The following is a 19,017-nucleotide window of genomic DNA, read 5'->3' as shown; positions in this document are numbered from 1 at the left end:
TCAATTTTCCTGGTAGGAACTGAGCTTGTAGGTGCACTTGGTAGCTCAAGGCAGTGTTCCACAATGCCATGACTAGTCTGCAGAGGGGCTAGGAATGTGTACCTCCCTGCTTGTTTATGTACCACATAACAGTGGTGTTGTCCGTCTTTACCATTAGTTGTCCTGGAAGAATGTAGTCCTTGAAGGCTGTCAGAGCATTCTGTACAGCTAACATTTCTTTTTAATTGATATGTAAGTGCATTTGATTTGGGTTCCATTTGCCCTGAATGTACTTCCCTGCCAGGTGAGCCCCCCCCATGCATAGTCTGATGCATCTGCAGTTAGGGTTTGGGCGGCAGGCTGTAGTGTGAATGGCAGTCCCTTACTTTGGTGGCAGGCCTCTGTCCACCATAAGAACTCCAGGCGTAGGCAAGGTATGATAGGAATCATTGTTTCCAGGCTGTGACAATGTTGACTCCATAGACTTTTTAAGTACCACTGCAGTTTCCTCATATGGAATTAGAAGAATGCAGGAGGCCATGAACCCCAAGGCATGCAGTATTTGTCTTGCAGATAACAGGGTTTCTGTGGCCACTTGTTTGAAGTAAGTTACCAAATGAATTTGCTTCTCTGGCATGAGGAAAGCCATCTGGGCAGTTATATTCAAGCTTGCACCCAGGAATGTAATCTGTTGACAGGGTACCAGTTGTGATTTATTTTCGTTTAAGGTGTACCCCAGACAAGTTAGAACCCTTTTTACAAACGCCAGGTGATTTAGAAGTATGCCCTGGTTTACTGCCTGAATTAGACAATCATCCAGGTATGGATATATCTGAATATTTCTTTGCCTGCAAAATGCAATAACTGGAGCCAGGCACTTTGTGAATACCCTGGGCGCAGTAGACAAGCCAAAGGGCAGTGCAGAGAACTGATAATGCAAGTAGCCTGCTTTGAAGCGTAGGTATCTTCTGCAAGATTCCCTTGCCTAGCATAAGAAGTAACTGGTGAAGAGTCAGCATCTTGAATTTTGGAATCTCCAGAAAGGTGTTTAGAGTAGACAGATCCAGGATTGGACGCCATGATTTGTCTTTTCTGGGTACCAGAAAAAGCCTCGAATAGAAACCTTGTCCTTTTTCCTCTTCTGGTACTGGTTGAATATATACCATGTTTAAGAGGGAAAGTACTTGTTTTTGAGCCTCTGCCCACTGATTTGGGGGCAGGTCTGGCCACCCGTTTGGTGTTGGCAACGTGTGGAAATGAAATCTGTATCCCTGGGACACTATATTTAAAACCCATTTGTCCTGCGTTATGAGTTCCCAGTTCTTTGCATGAAGAGCAATCCCCCTCCCCCCCCCAAAGGGGGGGGTTAAAAGGTAAGTGTTTGGTAATTTTAAAAGGAAGTCATTGCGACTGTTTACCATAGGGGGGTGTCTTGTTACTTCCAGATTTGGAAGTGGAGGCCCCCCACTGCTTAGTTCTGAGAGTCCCCTGGGAATAAAACCTGGGGTTTTTGCTGTCTGGGTTTGGCTCGAGAGGATCTAGAAGGGGCTGGAAAAGACCAATTCTTAGTAGGCCAGTGCCTACTAAATCTTGGAGGTTGCACTTGTAAGAAATCTTTAACAGTTTGCATAGAGTTAGCTTTATCTTTCATCTTTTTTAGAACTTCTTCAGCCTTACTGCCAAACAGGTGGTCCTGATTTAAAGGAGCATCCAACAATTTAGCTTTAACATGATCAGGCAAAGATTGCTCCTTAAGCCAAGCATGCCTTCTAAGCACGGACCCAGTAACAGCAGCCCTGCAGGAGGCCTCTAAAGAATCAAAACCACATTGCAAAGTATGTTTTCTAACTTGTTCAGCAGAATGCATTAAATCCTGTAAATCTTTATTTTCCACACAATCAGGAATCAACATCATTTTCTGTTTAAGCAGTCCAATAATATGCTGTTGATATTTTAACATATGAAATTGGCAGTTTAAAGCTCTGATTGCCAAGGTTGCAGAAGTATAAACCTTTTTACCCCATCTATCCAGCACCCTGGAATCTCTATCAGAAGGGGTAGGATTTTTAGCAGTAGCAGCCTTAATGCCCTTGGGCTCCCTGAGAAATGGTTTCTGGATCTGCAATAGGACTTTTGAAAAGGAACTTGTGGGACTCAGGAACCCTGTAGTATCGGTCAGGTTTACCAGGAGCCGGAGGCAGGGAATCAGGGGCCAAACTGGATTCAGAGAACACATCATCAACAATGTCTAGTACAGGAGGTATAGCCAAAGGCCTATGCTGAGGTAGAAGAAGGAAATCCCTAAGCCTCTTTTTTGAATCAGAAAATTCCTGACTTTCCCAGTGGAAATGCTCTCTTAAAGTATGTAAAGTTTCCCCAAAAGAAAAATCCTCAGGAGGGGAAGCAGAGGGAATGGAATCCTCTGCATCAGAATCCTTATAAGTAGGCATGGACAAATCCAGGTCATTAGAAGAGTCAGAAGAAACAGAATCCTGATCAGAAGATTCATAATCAAGCTCAGCCCTAGGCCTCAGAGAGGGGGGGGGGGGGTTGACTACCCCTGATTAGAGTAATTAGGTCTTCAGTCATTTTGATCATTTGTTCTTTAGGCATAGGGGCCTGAACATGTTGTCTGGGCGTTGGTTTTTTAGACATAGATCGAGATTTATGCCTTAGTAAAGAAGGCAGTGTTGATTTAATATGCAAGTCTATAGGCCTGAGTACACCCTCAGAAGCCGGTGCCTGCACAGCTGCTCCGGACCCATCCAAGGTAGAGACATCCGTGGGTTCCATAGGTGAAGCATCTTGTGGCATACCGGACTCCGAATGGGTCTCAGTAGAGGCCTGTGAATCAGAAGTAGCGGGTATCAGGGGCTGCGAAAACGTCTCAGAGTACCGGTGAACTGGCGACTGGCTTAGAAGAAGCGTCGTCAGCAGTTTTGGACTTCAGCGACCTGTCTCTGTCATTATCTTTGCATTTTTTCGGAATCCCGGTAGTCTGATTGCTAACCGACGACATTTCTGGATAATTAAACTGAGAACCGAAATATTTAGAGGCAAAAATGTACCGACGACGGATAGTGCACCGATTAAATAAAGCACAAAACCGACAGCAAGGTACGGCGTGGTCAGGGCCTAGGTAAGGAATACAGTACGAATGAAAATCTTTATGAGGTATTTGCTTTCCACAAGTAATGCAATTATTAACTTTTACTGACATCGGTAAGGAGCAAGAAAAAGTTTCCCCAACAGGGTACTTAGCTTTAAGTTTAAGACTTTGGTTCTGAAACTCGAAAACGAAAATTTCAGGAGTCGGCCGATTGGCACTTGCAAACTGCTTCTGCTTTGGGCACCACACGGCAAGAAAGCCTTATGTAATGGCGTCAGCTGCATGTTTTATACCCCTGATGACCTGACGTCATTGAAGAAGGGACAGCAACCAACGCAGGACCCAAGACTTTGTTAATCAGGCCGACTGAGGGCAACCTGCCAGCAAATTACCCAAATGTAATGACTGCAACAGTGAAACACAAAGAACATCTGCTTCTGCTTCGGGCTCCTCCACGGCAAGAAAGACTGACGTAATGGCGTCGGCAAAAGCATCCAACGCAGAAATCCCAAGACTCTGGTATTCGGGCCAACTGAGGGCTACCTGCAGGCAGATAACCCAAGTGTGATGACTGCAATAGTGAAACACAGAGAACATCAAGAGTTACATTCAAACTAAAATAAGTGTTGGAAACATCACCCAACCACCATAATAAAGCCTCTAGATGCAACTCATGTTGAATTTTACTACAGCGGCTTCAACATCTATAAATGCCGAATTAAAATCCTCCTCCCACTCAACTGCATATAATTTATTAATTAATTCTGAAGAGTCTCTAAGACATTAACCTATCTTTTATCATAAGGAAACAGTACTGCATTTACAAAAAGCTTCCACCTGTTCCAAATATCCTCCAAATACTGAGATTATAGGTCTACGAGGAAAAATTCCTTTATCTTTATGAAGTTTACGTAGACAATAAAAACTTGAAATTCTAGGATTTGGAATCAAACATTTATTTTTCTGTAATTAATTGTAACCTCACACTGTTAAGTAACATTTCCTTAAGCTCAATTCCACCTTATCCATTTACAAGGTCATGAGGACAAAGGAGAACATCCAGGCAATCAATGGGCACAGAGCACTGAAACCCACTCTGGACGTGGCACCAGTCCATCAAGGAACACCCTCACACTTTCCTTCCCACTCTAACAATATTCTTCCCATTCTCGCTCTAACACCCACACAGTCCTTCAAGGATCACTCTCACTATCTTCCTCCCATTCTTGCTTTCACACCCACATAGTCCATCAAGGAACACTTGCACACTTTCCCTCCCACTCTCACAATCTTTTTCCCATTCTTGCTCGCACACCCACACCCTAACTCACTCTCAAACTCCCCTCTCACACTCATACATTTACATTTTTGCTGGGAAATTTGAGAAAGACAATTCAATTACTGCACATCTTAAAGAGAAGAGAGGAAACTACAGCACTAAGGGAAAACCACCAGTTCTAGACATTCCTTCATATATTTGAGCTAACACACTTGTGCTTACCACTTATATCTGGTTATTTTCCTTGCATTACACCCACCCACTGAATACAATCATGTTTGATTTTGGATCACTTGGGTTCCATCTCACAAACTATTCCCTCATATGTGTTTAAGTGCAGGTCATGCATCCTTACCTCAGTTTTGAGCGTACTAATCTGTGAACTGATGTTAGCACTTGTTAAAGCTAAGGGTTCTTCACATGCACGGGCCAATTCTTGCATGAAGGCATGGTCTGGTATACGTACTCCTACAAGCTGGTAGCAAGAAAAAAAGAAATGAGTTAACATATTCCAACTGTGCAATGTCAAAGCAGAGAGAAAAAAAGCAACAAATATTACAAGATACGCCAAGATAAAAACTATTTACTGCGGGATTAAAAATCTGCTAACCACAGCATCAAATATTCTTTCTAGTCTTATCAGATATGGAAATTAGAAACAAGTCCTAGGAAAATTATGCTTTACATAGTGGCCAAAAAAGAACAGTTATGTAAGTAAACTTAGCATAACTGTATATATTCGAAAGATCACTGTCGCAAGTAGCCTAAGATATGTGGAGTTATATCCTGCTAAGGATATAACAGCCAGCAAGCTGCTAAAGCTTCACTGCACCATTCACATGCCCAGACCATCAGATCAAGGTGAGTTGACTAAAACACAGGTCTGGGCGTAAAGCCTTTAAAGCTTTCATGCCAGCCGAAAGAGGAAGGCCAAGTCCTGAGAGAAGATTGCTAGGAACAAAAAGCAGCAAAAGTTCACACCATGGCAACAAAACACACAAAAAAGCAAAGGGGATGAAGGAAAGGAGTGATTACTGCAGAAGTGATCATTCAAACATCCACTATTACATAACTACATCATCATCATATTGATCACTGCCGCAGAACCCTAAGTATAATGTGTAGATTACCATAGCGTACAGCATCTGGGAGGTGGAAGGGGAAAAGTCCAGAAGCCCCTGGAGAATGGTCATAGCAAAGCCTGACTTAGACCTGAAACAGGAATCTAGCTTACAGTGTTTTATAAAAGTATGTACAGAGGTACAAAATTGCTGCTTCTAAAATAACTCCACAGTCCCAACTCTTTCCAAAAAGCCAACAACGAACCCACCAGTTTGGTACAGTGTAGCTTGGCCTTGCCTGGAAGAGTTTTGTTGTGGTGAGAATAACAAAACTATACGCCAGAGACAGCCATTCATCTGTTTGATGCAGGTTGTCCCTTTTTATTACCTTCACAAGAAATGAACACCATGCTAGCGTAATTAATAAAACTAAATGAATTAGAAATTAATTCTTCTCTGGTAAGCTGGACAGCAAACTGGCTAAAGGAGAGAACCCACAGGTGCAAGTGGCAGAGAGACAGCATCAGAGAACATGAAGGTGACTAATGGTATCACACAGGGCTCAGTGCTGGGATTGCTTTTGTTCGGCATTTACGTGACATACAGATAAAGACCAATGGCTAACCAAACTTGGGGATGACTACAAACTAGGAATCATTGTCAAATCAACTTTGACCAGAAGCCCTTCACAGCAGGAGCCCACACTTTATGCTTAATGTACTGAAAACAAGCTCAAATTAAATGCTAAAAAAAATAAGTATCTTTCTCAGTCGGCAAGGAGGCTTATTCTTCCCTTTTGGGGACGATTTATTCTATATGAAAAAGTAAGCAGGTGGTACAAGGAATTCATAAAGACCTTCCCGAGTGATGACAGTCTACTTTCCATCAACAACTCATCCAGTAGGTCTAAAGAGTCAAAGATAAAAAGCACCCCCCCCCCTCTGAACTGGACATTCAAGAATATTATTTCTGAGCACCGCCTTGGAGGAACAGCACTGTCTGCTACGTCATCCTATACCAATACATGCTTCAGCCAGCAGATATGGCCACAAGGTCAGTACAATTAAAATTACACTAGACCACATGGTAGACCATCGTGAAACCATAGACTGATTGCTGACCAGGTCTTCCTTCGGCCCAGACATTGTGGACTGCACTGTCCCACCCCTATATGCAATTCATCTGGATGCCTCATCTACCAAGGCAAGAGACCGGTCCTGGCTTGAGTCCAGAATCATCAAGGACAAGCTCAACATCTCAGACACATACAATGGTATTTTTGCAGTTAACATACCTCTAAGAGTGACGCACTCCAAAAAATGTTTAAGTTTTAGTTTTTGTGATGGTGCTCCGGCCAAGATCCATATGGTACCTCCCACCAATTCCCCAAGGAGGAGCTTTCAACTACTGTAAACCATCTTGTATTGAGGAAGGCTAAGGACTACTCCCATCTGATGGCAAGGTTTAAGGGCTGACATGTCAAACGTTTTTTTCCCACCAGATATTAAGGATCATTTGCTGGTTCTATAATTCTGCATGCTCTGTCTCCTTATTTTGGCCTGTCTTATTTCTGTCTTCATAGCTTTGGTACTCTAAATGGAAAACTGTATGAAGAACAGTATAATCCTAGTAGGAAGGAGATTACCAGAGACAAACAAATCCAAAAGTTACATATACCAGAGGATGCTGTCATAACATTAAACTGGAAGAGCTGTAGACGCAGCTAACAAAATATACGCTTTTTTTCTAGTGGCAAGGTGTGAAAAACAAAGGCAAATATTTCAAACACATTTTACAAGAACAGTTAGATTCGTAAACATCTTCTTTGTGCCAAGTGGTGCTTTTTAATTGAACATGAATTCTGTCTACACATCCAAGTATGGATTTCACTGTAATTTGCAAATTTAACTAAAAGCTACTTGATGGCAAAAGAATACACAAGTGAAGACCAGGTGAAGAAAAGCTGCACAACACAAAAATAAACAATCTAAGCCACACTCAGCAAAAGCAGAAATCTGCAGACAGAATTCTAAACATAGAATTTTCTAACAGAATTCTATAACAGAATTCTAAACTCAGAACTCCATAGCTATAATTACAAACACAATTCTATACACAGCTCAGAGTTTTACAACCAAAAGTACACAGTAAAACAGATCAGGTATTTAAACATCACAAATTTGTAAGTCATTTACCACAAGCAAGATCTTTCGACAATCAAGGAGAGCATGTTACAATCAAGGATTAAAGTACTTACAACATGAGCTACAGTTTAACCTATACAGAGTATGAGGGGGCAGCAGGATGCAGAAATGTAGAATGAAAGAGCAGTATAGATTTAGTAGTATTAGGCACAGAAGAAAAGAAGGAGGGATGAGCTGATAAGTGGAACAATTAAGTGAACAGAATGCTAAAAATGGTGATGCTAGCAGTATTAAAACTGCATTACAGGAAGAGACGAGGGGGGGGTAGACAGAATACTTTATTTATAGAGTTTATACATACAGAATTCTAAATAGAGAAAAATACAGATACAGTTCTAAACAAAGAATTCCACAGACACAATTCCAACAAACAATTCTAAACATAGAATTTCTTATAAAAATTTCTAAAAACAGAATTCTAAACGTAGAGCTGTAAAGACAGATGGGTAAACACAATTCTATAGACAGTATACTACAGATAAAAATCCAAAATCAGAACTCTCAATAAAAAGACTTCTAAAGACATAATTCTTCTAATCTGTAAATGAAGCATTCACAGCTGCCAATCTGTACATAGAACTGCTACAGACACTGTTCTAAACAAAGCACTCTATGTACAACTCGAAACAGGGACTTTTGCAGAAAGAAATCTACAGTTAGAGTTCTAGAGATAGAATTTTAAATACAGAAATATATGGTTAAACAGAATTGTACACAATGAATTCTAAACAAATAATTCCAACAATTCTAAACAGAGCATTGTGCATTTGCACTTTACAAATCTAATTCTGAAGACAGAATTCTATAAATACATTTCAAAACACGAAATTCTGCTGCTAGCAGTTTAAACACAGAGTGTAACAGTAATCTAAAACAAAGCATTACTCAATGTGTCCCTATAGATGTACCACACCAATAATCCAACTACATTAACTTAAAAGGTACAAAACAAACAAAAAAAATGTAGATGCCAGAGTTGAACCAAATTTTTAAATCAAAAATTTAAGTGCTTTTAGTATAACAAACTTCATTTTATAAAAAACTCCTTCAAAGTGTCTCCTATATAAACTTTAAAATATCTCCATCTTGTGGCCATAATACACAATTACCAAAATTCTTACAAAAAAATCATCTTCTTTCGGCTTTTCCCGGTTAGGAGTCGCCACAGCAGATCACCTGTCGGTTCATGATTGGCAGTGGAATTTTACGGTGTCGAGTTGCCAGCCCAGCGCCCAACCTTCCACAGAAAACACAGGCACACGCACACACACCTAGGGCCAATTCAGAGTGTCCAATCCACCTACAGCATGTCTTTGGGATGTGGGAGGAAACCGGAGCACCCGGAAGAAACCCACGCGACCACAGGGAGGACATGCAGACTCCGCACAGAAGGCACCCCAGCCGAGGATCGAACCGGAGAACCTCTTACTGTGAGGTGGCAACACTAACCGCTGCACCACCTTGGCCGCCAAAATTCTTACAAAAAATACAGCTCTCAAATACATTACAGTACAACATTCATGTGACACATAAAACATCAATTCACAGTCTCATTCTTTTTAATACTAACAAACTGTTACTAGATTTGTTTGTCATTAATACTAGGTAAATTAGTAGCATTAACTACCGTTGCCAGTGTAATCCACGCTTTTCCAAAAAAGCAGACCAATTACCTCCTCTATCAAAAAAGGCACTTTCTAAAACATAAAAAAGACTTTTTGAAATCTTGGCATTTTTCAGAATGTTTACAAAGTGATTTCCCTTGTCACCCTTAGTGACCTAATGCTGAACTTTTTCTTTTCTGACAAGACATTATGCTTTAAAGGATACTTGGCATTTTTAAACCAAATACAAAATGTTGCACTTGACGAGAGGTTAATATGTTTGGTTATTGATGTGAAAGATCTACTTTTGGTCACTCTTCATCGTGAGGCTTTACAATGTTTTAATGAAGCTGTAACTGAAGGTTCAATTTTAAAGCAAGGACCTAAATAATTTGCTTGTACAGAATATGAAAATTAGCTTGGCTAATGTACGTTTTTGAACATGAATATTACAAAGAAATTTCTGGAGTGGTATTGAGGAGCTTCAGCTGCGTGTTTTTCCTCAATACTGTACTATGGTGGTGGGAATTTTTTTTTCTTCATGTTTCTCCATTTCTCTTATGGTATACTTGTGTTACCTTGATCCTCTTCTCTTTCAGCTGTTCTTGTTGGGGGTTGCCACAGTGGATCATCTGTTTCCATTTCTTCCTGTCCTCTGCATATTGCTCTGTCACACCAACCACCTGCATGTCCTCTCTCACCACATCCATAAACCTTAGGCCTTCCTCTTTTCCTCTTACCTGGCAGCTCCATCCTTAGCATCCTTTTCCCAATATACCCAGCATCGCTCCTCAGCACATGTCCAAACTAATGCAATCTCGCCTCTGTCTCCAAACCGTCCAACCTGAGCTGACCCTCTAATATACCGATTCCTAATCCTGTCCATCCTTGTCACACACAGTGCAAATCTTAACCTCTAACTCTGCCACTCTGTCTCCTGTCTTTTTGTCAATGCCACCGTCTCCAACTCATACAACATAGCTGGTCTCACTACCCTCTTGTAGACCTTCCCTTTCACTCTTACTGGTACCAGTCTGTCACAAATCACTCCTGACACTCTTCTCCACCCATTCCATCCTGCCTGTACTCTCTTCTTCACCTCTCTTCCACACTCACCATTAGTCTGAGCTGTTGATCCCAAGTACTTAAACTCATCCACCTTCGCCAACTCTCCTCCCTACATCCTCACCATTCCTCCATCCTCCCTCTCATTCACACACACATTCTGTCAGTCCTGCTGACCTTCATTCCTCTCCTCTCTATAACATCTCCACCTCTCCAGGGTCTCCTCAACCTAGTCCCTACTCTCACTACAGATCACAATGTCATCTGCAAACATCATGGTCCATGGGACCTCCTATCTGATCTTGTCTGTCAACCTGTCCATCACCACTGCAAAGAAGAAAGGGCTCAGAGCTGATCCTTGATGTAATCCCACCTCCACCTTAAACACAACTGTCAGTCCCACTGCAGACCTCACCACTGTTACACTACCCTCGTACATATCCTGTATCACTCTTACATACTTCTCTGCCATTCCTGACTTCCTCATACAGTACCACAACTCCCCTCTAGGCCCCCTATCATATGCTTTCTCCAGGTCCATAAAGACATAATGCATCTTCTTCTGACCTTCTCTATTTCTCCATCAACACTCTCAGAGCAAACATCGCATCTGTAGTGCTCTTTCCCGGCATGAAACCATACTGCTGATCACTAATCATTATCTCCCTTCTTAACCTAGCTTCCACTACTCTTTCCCATAACTTCAAGCTGTGATTGATCAGTTTTATCTCTCTGTAGTTACTACAGCTCTGCACATCACCCTTATTCTTAAAAATAGGTACCAAAACACCTTTTCTCCACTTCTCAGACATCCTCTGACTTTCCAAGATTTCAATAAACAATCTGGTTAAAAACTCCATTACCTTTTCTCCTAAGCACCTCCATGCTTCCACTGGTATGTCATCTGGACCAACAGCCTTTCCATTCTTCAACCTCTTCATAGCTGTCCTTACGTCCTCCTTGCTAATCTGTTTCACTTCCAGATTCACTATCCCCACATCATCCAACCTTCTCTCTCATTCTCTTCATTCATCAGCCCCTCAAAGTACTCTTTCCATCTGCTCAACACACTCCTTACTTGTTGAGTACATTTCCCTCACTATCCATTATCACCCTTACCTGCTTCACATCTTTCCCAGCTCAGTCCCTCCTCTTTAGCATCCAACCTTTCATACAACTCTCCATATGCCTTATCCTTAGCCTTCACCACCTCTTCTCTTTGTGATCCTCATTTCCTTATACTCCTCTCTTTCTTCATCTCTGGCAATCCCATTTCTTCTTCACCAGCCTCTTCCTCTGTATATTCTCCTGTACTTCCTCATTCCACCACCAGGTCTCCTTGTAGTCTTTCCTCTGTCAAGATGTCACATCAAGCACCTTTCTACCCATCTCCCTTACCATCTCTGCTGTAGTTACCCAGCTATTCAGTAACTCTTCACTGCCCCAAGTGCCTGTTTTAATCTTCCCTGAACTCCAGCTCACAATCACCCTTTTTCAACTTCCACTATTTGATGCTTGGCACTGCTCTCACACTTGTCCTCTTCTTGATCACCAAGGTAACTTGTGTTACCTTGATGACATCTTCATTTTATGGTCTGTTGACATTAATTACATAGAAGCGTTCTTGGAATACATCAATAAAACTACTACTTTTTTGAGTTTTAAAGGTCAATATGATTTGGATGAAATTCATTTTTTTAGATGTTAAGACTAGTAAAAACAAGGGGAAGGGTAATATTTCCTCTAGTGATTATAGGAAGAATATCTATTCCACTAGTTTTTCACAGTATAATACCTTTTAACCCCCTTGTCAAAAAGAATGCAGTGAACCTGTGTTCTGAGAAACTGCTTCTCAATCTATCTGGAAATATACGGAGCTAAGTACATGTTTTGGTTTTTAGAGTTTGTACTGTTAATTGTTGTTTATAGTTTTTCAGATCTCTGCTGAAATTTTGTCCCACACACCCTCCTCATTTCTGATTCGTAGTTTAAATTTGGTGGCTTTTGTAGCTGCCCATCCCACTGTAGATGTGATCTGAGACACTTCGCCCAGTCCCATCTCTTTACCACATTCTGTCTAATAAACTCCTTCTCCATTTGCTTTTAGTCCTTTTTAATTTAATTGCATTTTTTAAACTGTTTGGTCTAATATTGCTACATATTCAAGTGTGCTAGCTTGCACTGCATGTGAATTGTTTTTACTGCTGTTTTAGCTACTTTTCTGTAAAAATACTGTAAAGCCCGTTTCCTACCTTTCCTGTAACTAGTGTAGTCCAGATACAGATTTGCTGTACCCAGGACTGTATGTAAGCTTCTGAGTCACCCAGGCCTTCTGTATTGGAGGGAAGCCTTCTAGCTCATCAGTGGGAGTGGTAAGCACTAGGTAACCAGTCTACCACATAATGAGCGGTTCTGGCCCAGAAATTGCAGTTATTGGCTGTTTGGGTAATCTTTTCCATCTCTCTCAACTTTCTGATTTGAAAGCCTGCATTTGCACTTGTTTCTGTCCTGTAACTCATCTAGTGCAGATACAGATTCTTAGTTTTAGCACTTAAATTTCCTTATTCGTGCTCAGAACTTGTTCAGAACTTGTAAGCACTAAATAAGCTACTAATTACTATACCACTCAACCTTCCTCATTACCTAGAGGAAAACAGTTTTTGTACTTACTTTTCTCACTTGCTTAGAGAAAAACAGTTCTTGTACTCACTTTCTTCACTTATCTAGAGAAAAATAGGCATGTCCAAGGGTCAGCTCCCAGTGTTTTCTCCTGTCTGTCTGATGAATCTGGGCATCTTGAAGCAATGTAGAAATTGCCTTATGTACACAGACAACACTCTCCTTCTACCACCCAACACTACAACCTGTGAGAGATGCACTTATCTAGGCAAACTGGAGGTAAAGATCTCTCCAACCAAGACTAAACTTGACAGTCAAGAGGAGAAGGTAAACATTTGCACTGCACCACACCACACTCATCACAAAGTCTCACTAAATCTACACCACCAAAATCCACACATAGTAACAAAAACATTTGTGGAGGCTCTCAATAATAATCTAAGCAACAGAGACCTCCAAAGCAGAAACACAAGCAACCTCCATCCCAAACACAACCCAAATGTCACATAGCCCACAGACTCAGTGTGCCACTTAACCACAGCCAATAAGGAAAAACAACGTACCCAACACACTAGTTATAGGTGACTATAGTCAGGCACACTGATGTCCCGTTCACCAGGCTGAACAAGGAGAAGGTTACTGTCAGCTGCCTGTCGGGTGTCATGATCTGCCACATAACCCACGCACTCAGGTCACTCCACACCAAGTAAAATATGACTCTGTCATTGTCCATGTTGGTGTGAATAACCTGAGATGTACTATGTCTGATTTCATGTAGTCCATGGAGGAAGAGCTCTCCGATCCTGTGGCCCAGGCAGGTGCGACCCTAGCCCTGAGTAGCATTCTGCCATCACCGAGAATGATACCGCAGTACAAGGACAAAATGATTGACTTCAACAATTGGCTAAGCTTCTGGTGTCATTCTAAGGGGATCCAGTATCTGTCTGCTTGGGATGACATGGTTGACAGATCACGATGCTTTGCCAGAGATGGCCTGCAACTGTCGCCACTGGGATTCCGGACACTGGCTAAGGCTCTTGCCGCCCCTATAGTGCCTTTGTTAGGCAAGGTTCAAATGACAAATTCACCACCATAAAAAGGAACAGGCAAGCAAAAACTGAGGGTAATTCTACTTAACGTTAGGAGTCTAAATCTCAAAATACACTCACTCGAGGCACTCCTTAAAATGGAGAACATAAATATCTGTGCAGTGACTGACACCTGGTCAACCACACACACAGTCACGGGGTTACCCTGGGACATTTACTGACTCAATTTTGGACGAAGTTATAGGGAAGAAAAGTAGTGGACATTTACCCCACTTTTGGGATTTATTCCTGACACTTCCCTTGGGGAGGTGACTGTGAACATGTCAGTAGATGGACAGGAAGGAAGTACTAAATCCTTTAAAGATGCTATGATTCTTACATTCAACCCCCTTTACTACAATATCAGAGAAGTCCTATATAACAATTGGACGATACTCACTACAGATGACCTCTGTAAAACAAGACTTGGAAACAAGCCTTGTGTAATATATAGGAGAGACAAGTCTATAAAAAATCTCTTAGAAAGCAATTTTTCAAGGGAGAGGGAGGGACACATGAGAAAATGTGGACATTGTGCACAATGTCCCTATATTATAGAATCTAGCACCATTTGTATAAGGGCCTATGGCTATGGTTCACTTAAAAGGAAAATATAATTGTCAAAGCAAATATGTAGTTTGTATCGCAATCTGTCAAGTATGTGACCGATTTTATATTGGAAAAACAATAAATGGTTTAAATAGGCGGATTTATCAGCATGCCTATGACATTAAGAAAGGAAATGTGAACAATGCCTTGGCTAAACACATAATGGAGCATCCACAGCATTATTTTAAATTTTCAGTTTTATAACAAATTCACATAGAGAAGAGCAGGGGAGGGCCAGTAGATTTGTTCCTTGAATACAAGGAACTGCTCTAGCAGCTCAGATGTAATGGTTTAAAAGAGGTTGGTTTGAACGACGTGTTCTATCTCATGTTTTTTTAAAACTCAAGTCTGAGTTTCACTTGTAGTTATTGTTATTTTACTAAGCATAGACTGGTTCCTTGGTGAATAGGATTTTAAACAAGTTAATAAAAAATTTTTGGAACAATGCAATTCATAATTATTGAAAAACAATTTATATAAATGGTTTAATTGCAGTGCATATTGCAAGTGCTTTTCACCTGCCTGCTTTGGGTTATCAAATTGTATTGTATTGTTTTCAGGGTTGATTGATTTGGCTTTCAGCCTATTATTTTTTTAAGATTTAAACACGTGACATATTAGTTCTGTATAAAATCAAGTCTTTAATGTTTTTAATTCATTCTGATGAAGTCGAGGCGAATGCCAGACGAAAGCGCTAAATAATAAAGAGGTTCAATGGTCGGTCAGCTTGTCTCCTTGCAGTTCTGTTTTCCTGGTTTATTGGTGTTTTGTACTTTCAATTGCTAAGAGTGACAATAGGAATGGACTCTGTAAAGATTCTGTAAAATGTCAACACTCCAAAAAATATTTTATGTTTTAGAAAGGGTGGCCTTTTTGAAAGAGGACATAACTAGTCCACTTTTGTGGAAAATCTGGAATTACACCATCAACTTTTAGATGCTACTAATTTACCAGTATTAATGACAAATTATCTGTTAACAGTTTGTTAGTATTAAAAAGAATGAGATTGTGAATTAATGTTTTATTATGTGTCACATGAGTGTTTTACTACCATTTGAGAGTTGTATCTTTTGCATTTTAAAAGAGTTTTGGTAATTGTGGAAAACAGCTCCATCTCGAGGACATAATACATACAGAGATACTTTGAGGGAGTTTTAATGTATGATGAAGTTCGCGTTATACATAGCGAATGAAAGTGCTTATGTTTTTGATTAAAAATGTGTGCATACTCCAGCATCTACATTTTTTTTTGTTTTTGATCTTGACAGATTTCCAAACAATTAATTTGACATAATTCTGACTATTTCTACAAGCAAGCAGAGTTCTAAACAAAGAAATTCTACAAAGAGAAATGTGAATGGTGCACTGAATTCTAAACACAGAATTGCACAGATAAAATGCTACACAACTTGTACAGAAATAGTTCCACATTAAATTGAAAACAAATAGTATTCTTAGACAGAATTCTATATGCAGAAGTCTACAAAGGGAACACTACACAAATAACACTACATATTTCTACAGATTTCAACAAATTCAACAAATTTTACAGAAAATAAAACTCTATATACAACATTCTACAGAGAGAATTCTAAACAACATTCTATGGATAGGATTCATTCTAAAGAGAGAACTATATAGATACAATGATGCAACTCTAGAAACAGAACTTTAAATACATTTCTACAGAGTTTAATTTTACACAATTTTAAATTCAGAATTCTACACTTAAATTTATATAAATAAAATTATACACGACACATTCTACAGACAGACTTCTCAACACAGGAAATCTAAACAAGAAAATCCAAACAAGAAAATCTAAACAAGAAAACTAAACATAGAATTTGTAGCACTGGATTCTGCACATGATATTATAAACAATACATTTACAAGCATTTACAAAAAGACTTGCATAAAAAATAATTCTAAGCATCTAAATCAACGGACAAAAATCTAACCAAAGAATTCTTCAGACTTCTAAAATGAAAATTCTACATATTTAAGTCCACAGATACAATTAAAAAATACACTTTTAGATAAAAAATTAAACATGCAGTGTTATAAGGATAGTTAAACACAGAATTCTACAAACAAGATTGTAAGCATTTGGACTTAATTCTAATTGGGGAATTCTACACAGACATTTCATCAGATAAAATTCTTCAGACAATTCTACATAAAATTCAACACAATAAAATTTTAAGACGCAAATGTACAGAGGTATAAACAATGAAGTCCAATGATGGAATTCTAAGTGCTTCTATCTCCACATAGAATTCTAAATACAGTGTGTTCACATTTAATTCTACAGAAAGAATTTTTAACAGATTTTTCAGAAAGAATTCTACATACACAATTCTAAAAAGAATTCTGCAGGATTCAAAACAGAACTGTAAACAATGAATTCTACAGACAAAAATTCTAAACACTTCTAACTGCATACAGACTTGCAACTGTAATGTTTTCTATATAGTATATTAACACAAAATACAGTTGTGTAAAATCTTACCATAACAGTACATGTCCTTCTCTTCACTGCTACAATATTCTTTACCTAAGGAATCTCCTGCCAAGGATAACCAAACATATAGCCAGTATACAAAAGCCTTTTTAGTTCTTATAGGTGTCAAACATCATATGTATGCTCCCCATGCTAGGCGTAGGGCATAAAGGTGACGTATGGGTGCGCACACTCAGAACTGAAAATGCCCTAGGAGGAAAAAAGTGCTCATACAGACAAGGAAAACATGCATTCAGAAGGTGAAAAATGGGAGCCAAGAAGGCATGAAAAGGACAGAGCAAGAGCTAGAACACAGGGGGTTAGGAGGAGGTAGTAAATACTTCAACAGTGAAGAGAAGGACATCTATGGTTATGGTAAGAGTTTACACAACTGCACCATGTCCTTCGATATAATTAGTAGTACTCTTTACTTAAGAGACAGCAAAAGAGCTCAACAGGAGGAAGGCACAGAAAAGCCCTCAACAAACACATGCATGACAGCCCTGGCAAAGCCTACTCTGGCCCTGGAAATAATATCCAAATTGTAATGCATAGTGAAAGTATGAACAGAGGATCAAATAGCAGTCTCAAGGATAACAGAGTCCAAACCCTTGAAAAAGGCAGCAGAGGAGGCAACTGCCCTAGTAGAATGTGCTTTTACTGACAGACATTTTGCCATGAAAATCATAACAAAAGGAAACGGGCCTTAGAAATCCAGGAAGAGATGATCTTACTTAGAAACAGCCAAACCAAAGTCCTGGGCTGAAGAGAAACAAAAAGCTGCTTAGACTTGCAAAAAAGTTTTTGTTTTACCTAAATAACACCTGATCTGTTTATGCAGACCCAAAGTATGAAGAACCTTCTCACTAGCAGACTAGGAAGAAGGGAAAAACAGAAGGAAGGTGAAGAGGAGACTGAACAAGGGGCAAGTCGTTAACCACCAAGAGCATAAAAGAGGGAGTAGTTCAAACAGACACCATGTCTTTATGAAAAACTAAAAAAAAGGAGGAATAGCCATGAGTTTGAAGCTTAGACATTCTCTTTGCTGAAGTGAGAGCCAAAAGATTCAAATACAATGTTGCAGGGAAATTGAAAAAGCAGGCTCAAAAGGAGCCTGACTCGAGAACAAAACTGAGGTCCCAAGAAGGCAGAATAGGCTTTCTAGGAGGGTTGGTATGAAGGATACTCTTATGAACTTCCTTGACCTCAAACAAAGAGGCCAGCAGAGGATTCAAGGGCAGACTAGCAAAAATTGCTGATAGGTGAGCTTTGACTTAAGAATATGTCAACCTGATATGCAGCAGATTACACAAATAAGAGACAACGAGGGGAACCTCCACAGAGGAGGGATCCTGATGGTGAGACAGGCAGCAAATAGAGAATCTTTTCCATTTGGACATATTTAATCTTCTGGAAGTGAATTTCCTGGCCTCCTGCAGAATCTGGAGCATGTCCTCAGAAAAGAGGTGCCTAAAAGGAATCAAACTCCTATAATCCACAGTGTCCCTGGAAGAGTAGACAGGTGAGGATGGATAAGAGATACCTAGTCTTGTGTGAGAAGATCCATCTGGTGAGGTAATTTGTGGTGACTGCCCTGGCCAAGTGAGAAAGAAGAGGGAACCAATGCCATCTGGGCCAAAAGGAAGTCACCAACAAGATAGTTTTTGAGTCCTGTGTGATCTCGTGTAGAACTTGTGGCAACAGAGGAGTGGGGAAAGTATACAGAAAGACTCCCTTCCAAGGAAAAGACAGAGTATCTACTTTCCAAGTCAGAGGACTTGGAACTCTGGAACAGAATAGAGGAAGTAGTCAGTACAGAGGGTAAGCAAAAAGATCTACCGGAGGAATCCCCCACCCATAGATTACATCCAGGAACACATCTCTGTGAAGCAACCAT

At 40.1% G+C, this 19,017-nt stretch overlaps 1 protein-coding gene across 1 annotated transcript in view; it reads right to left on the bottom strand.

The window, feature by feature from the left end:
* YRDC (yrdC N6-threonylcarbamoyltransferase domain containing) overlaps positions 1–19,017 on the bottom strand; it is a 462,643-nt gene that overhangs the window by 214,250 nt on the left and 229,376 nt on the right. The window contains exon 4 of the mRNA XM_044083593.1: positions 4,723–4,842. Coding sequence (XP_043939528.1) covers positions 4,723–4,842 — 120 coding nt within the window. The remainder of the gene's footprint in view (positions 1–4,722; positions 4,843–19,017) is intronic.

The sequence above is a fragment of the Protopterus annectens genome, chromosome 1.part1 (assembly GCF_019279795.1).
Source record: "Protopterus annectens isolate FY-2018-M chromosome 1.part1, PAN1.0, whole genome shotgun sequence".
NCBI classification, from domain to species: domain Eukaryota; kingdom Metazoa; phylum Chordata; order Ceratodontiformes; family Protopteridae; genus Protopterus; species Protopterus annectens.
This window is presented reverse-complemented; position numbering and strand designations above follow the sequence as displayed.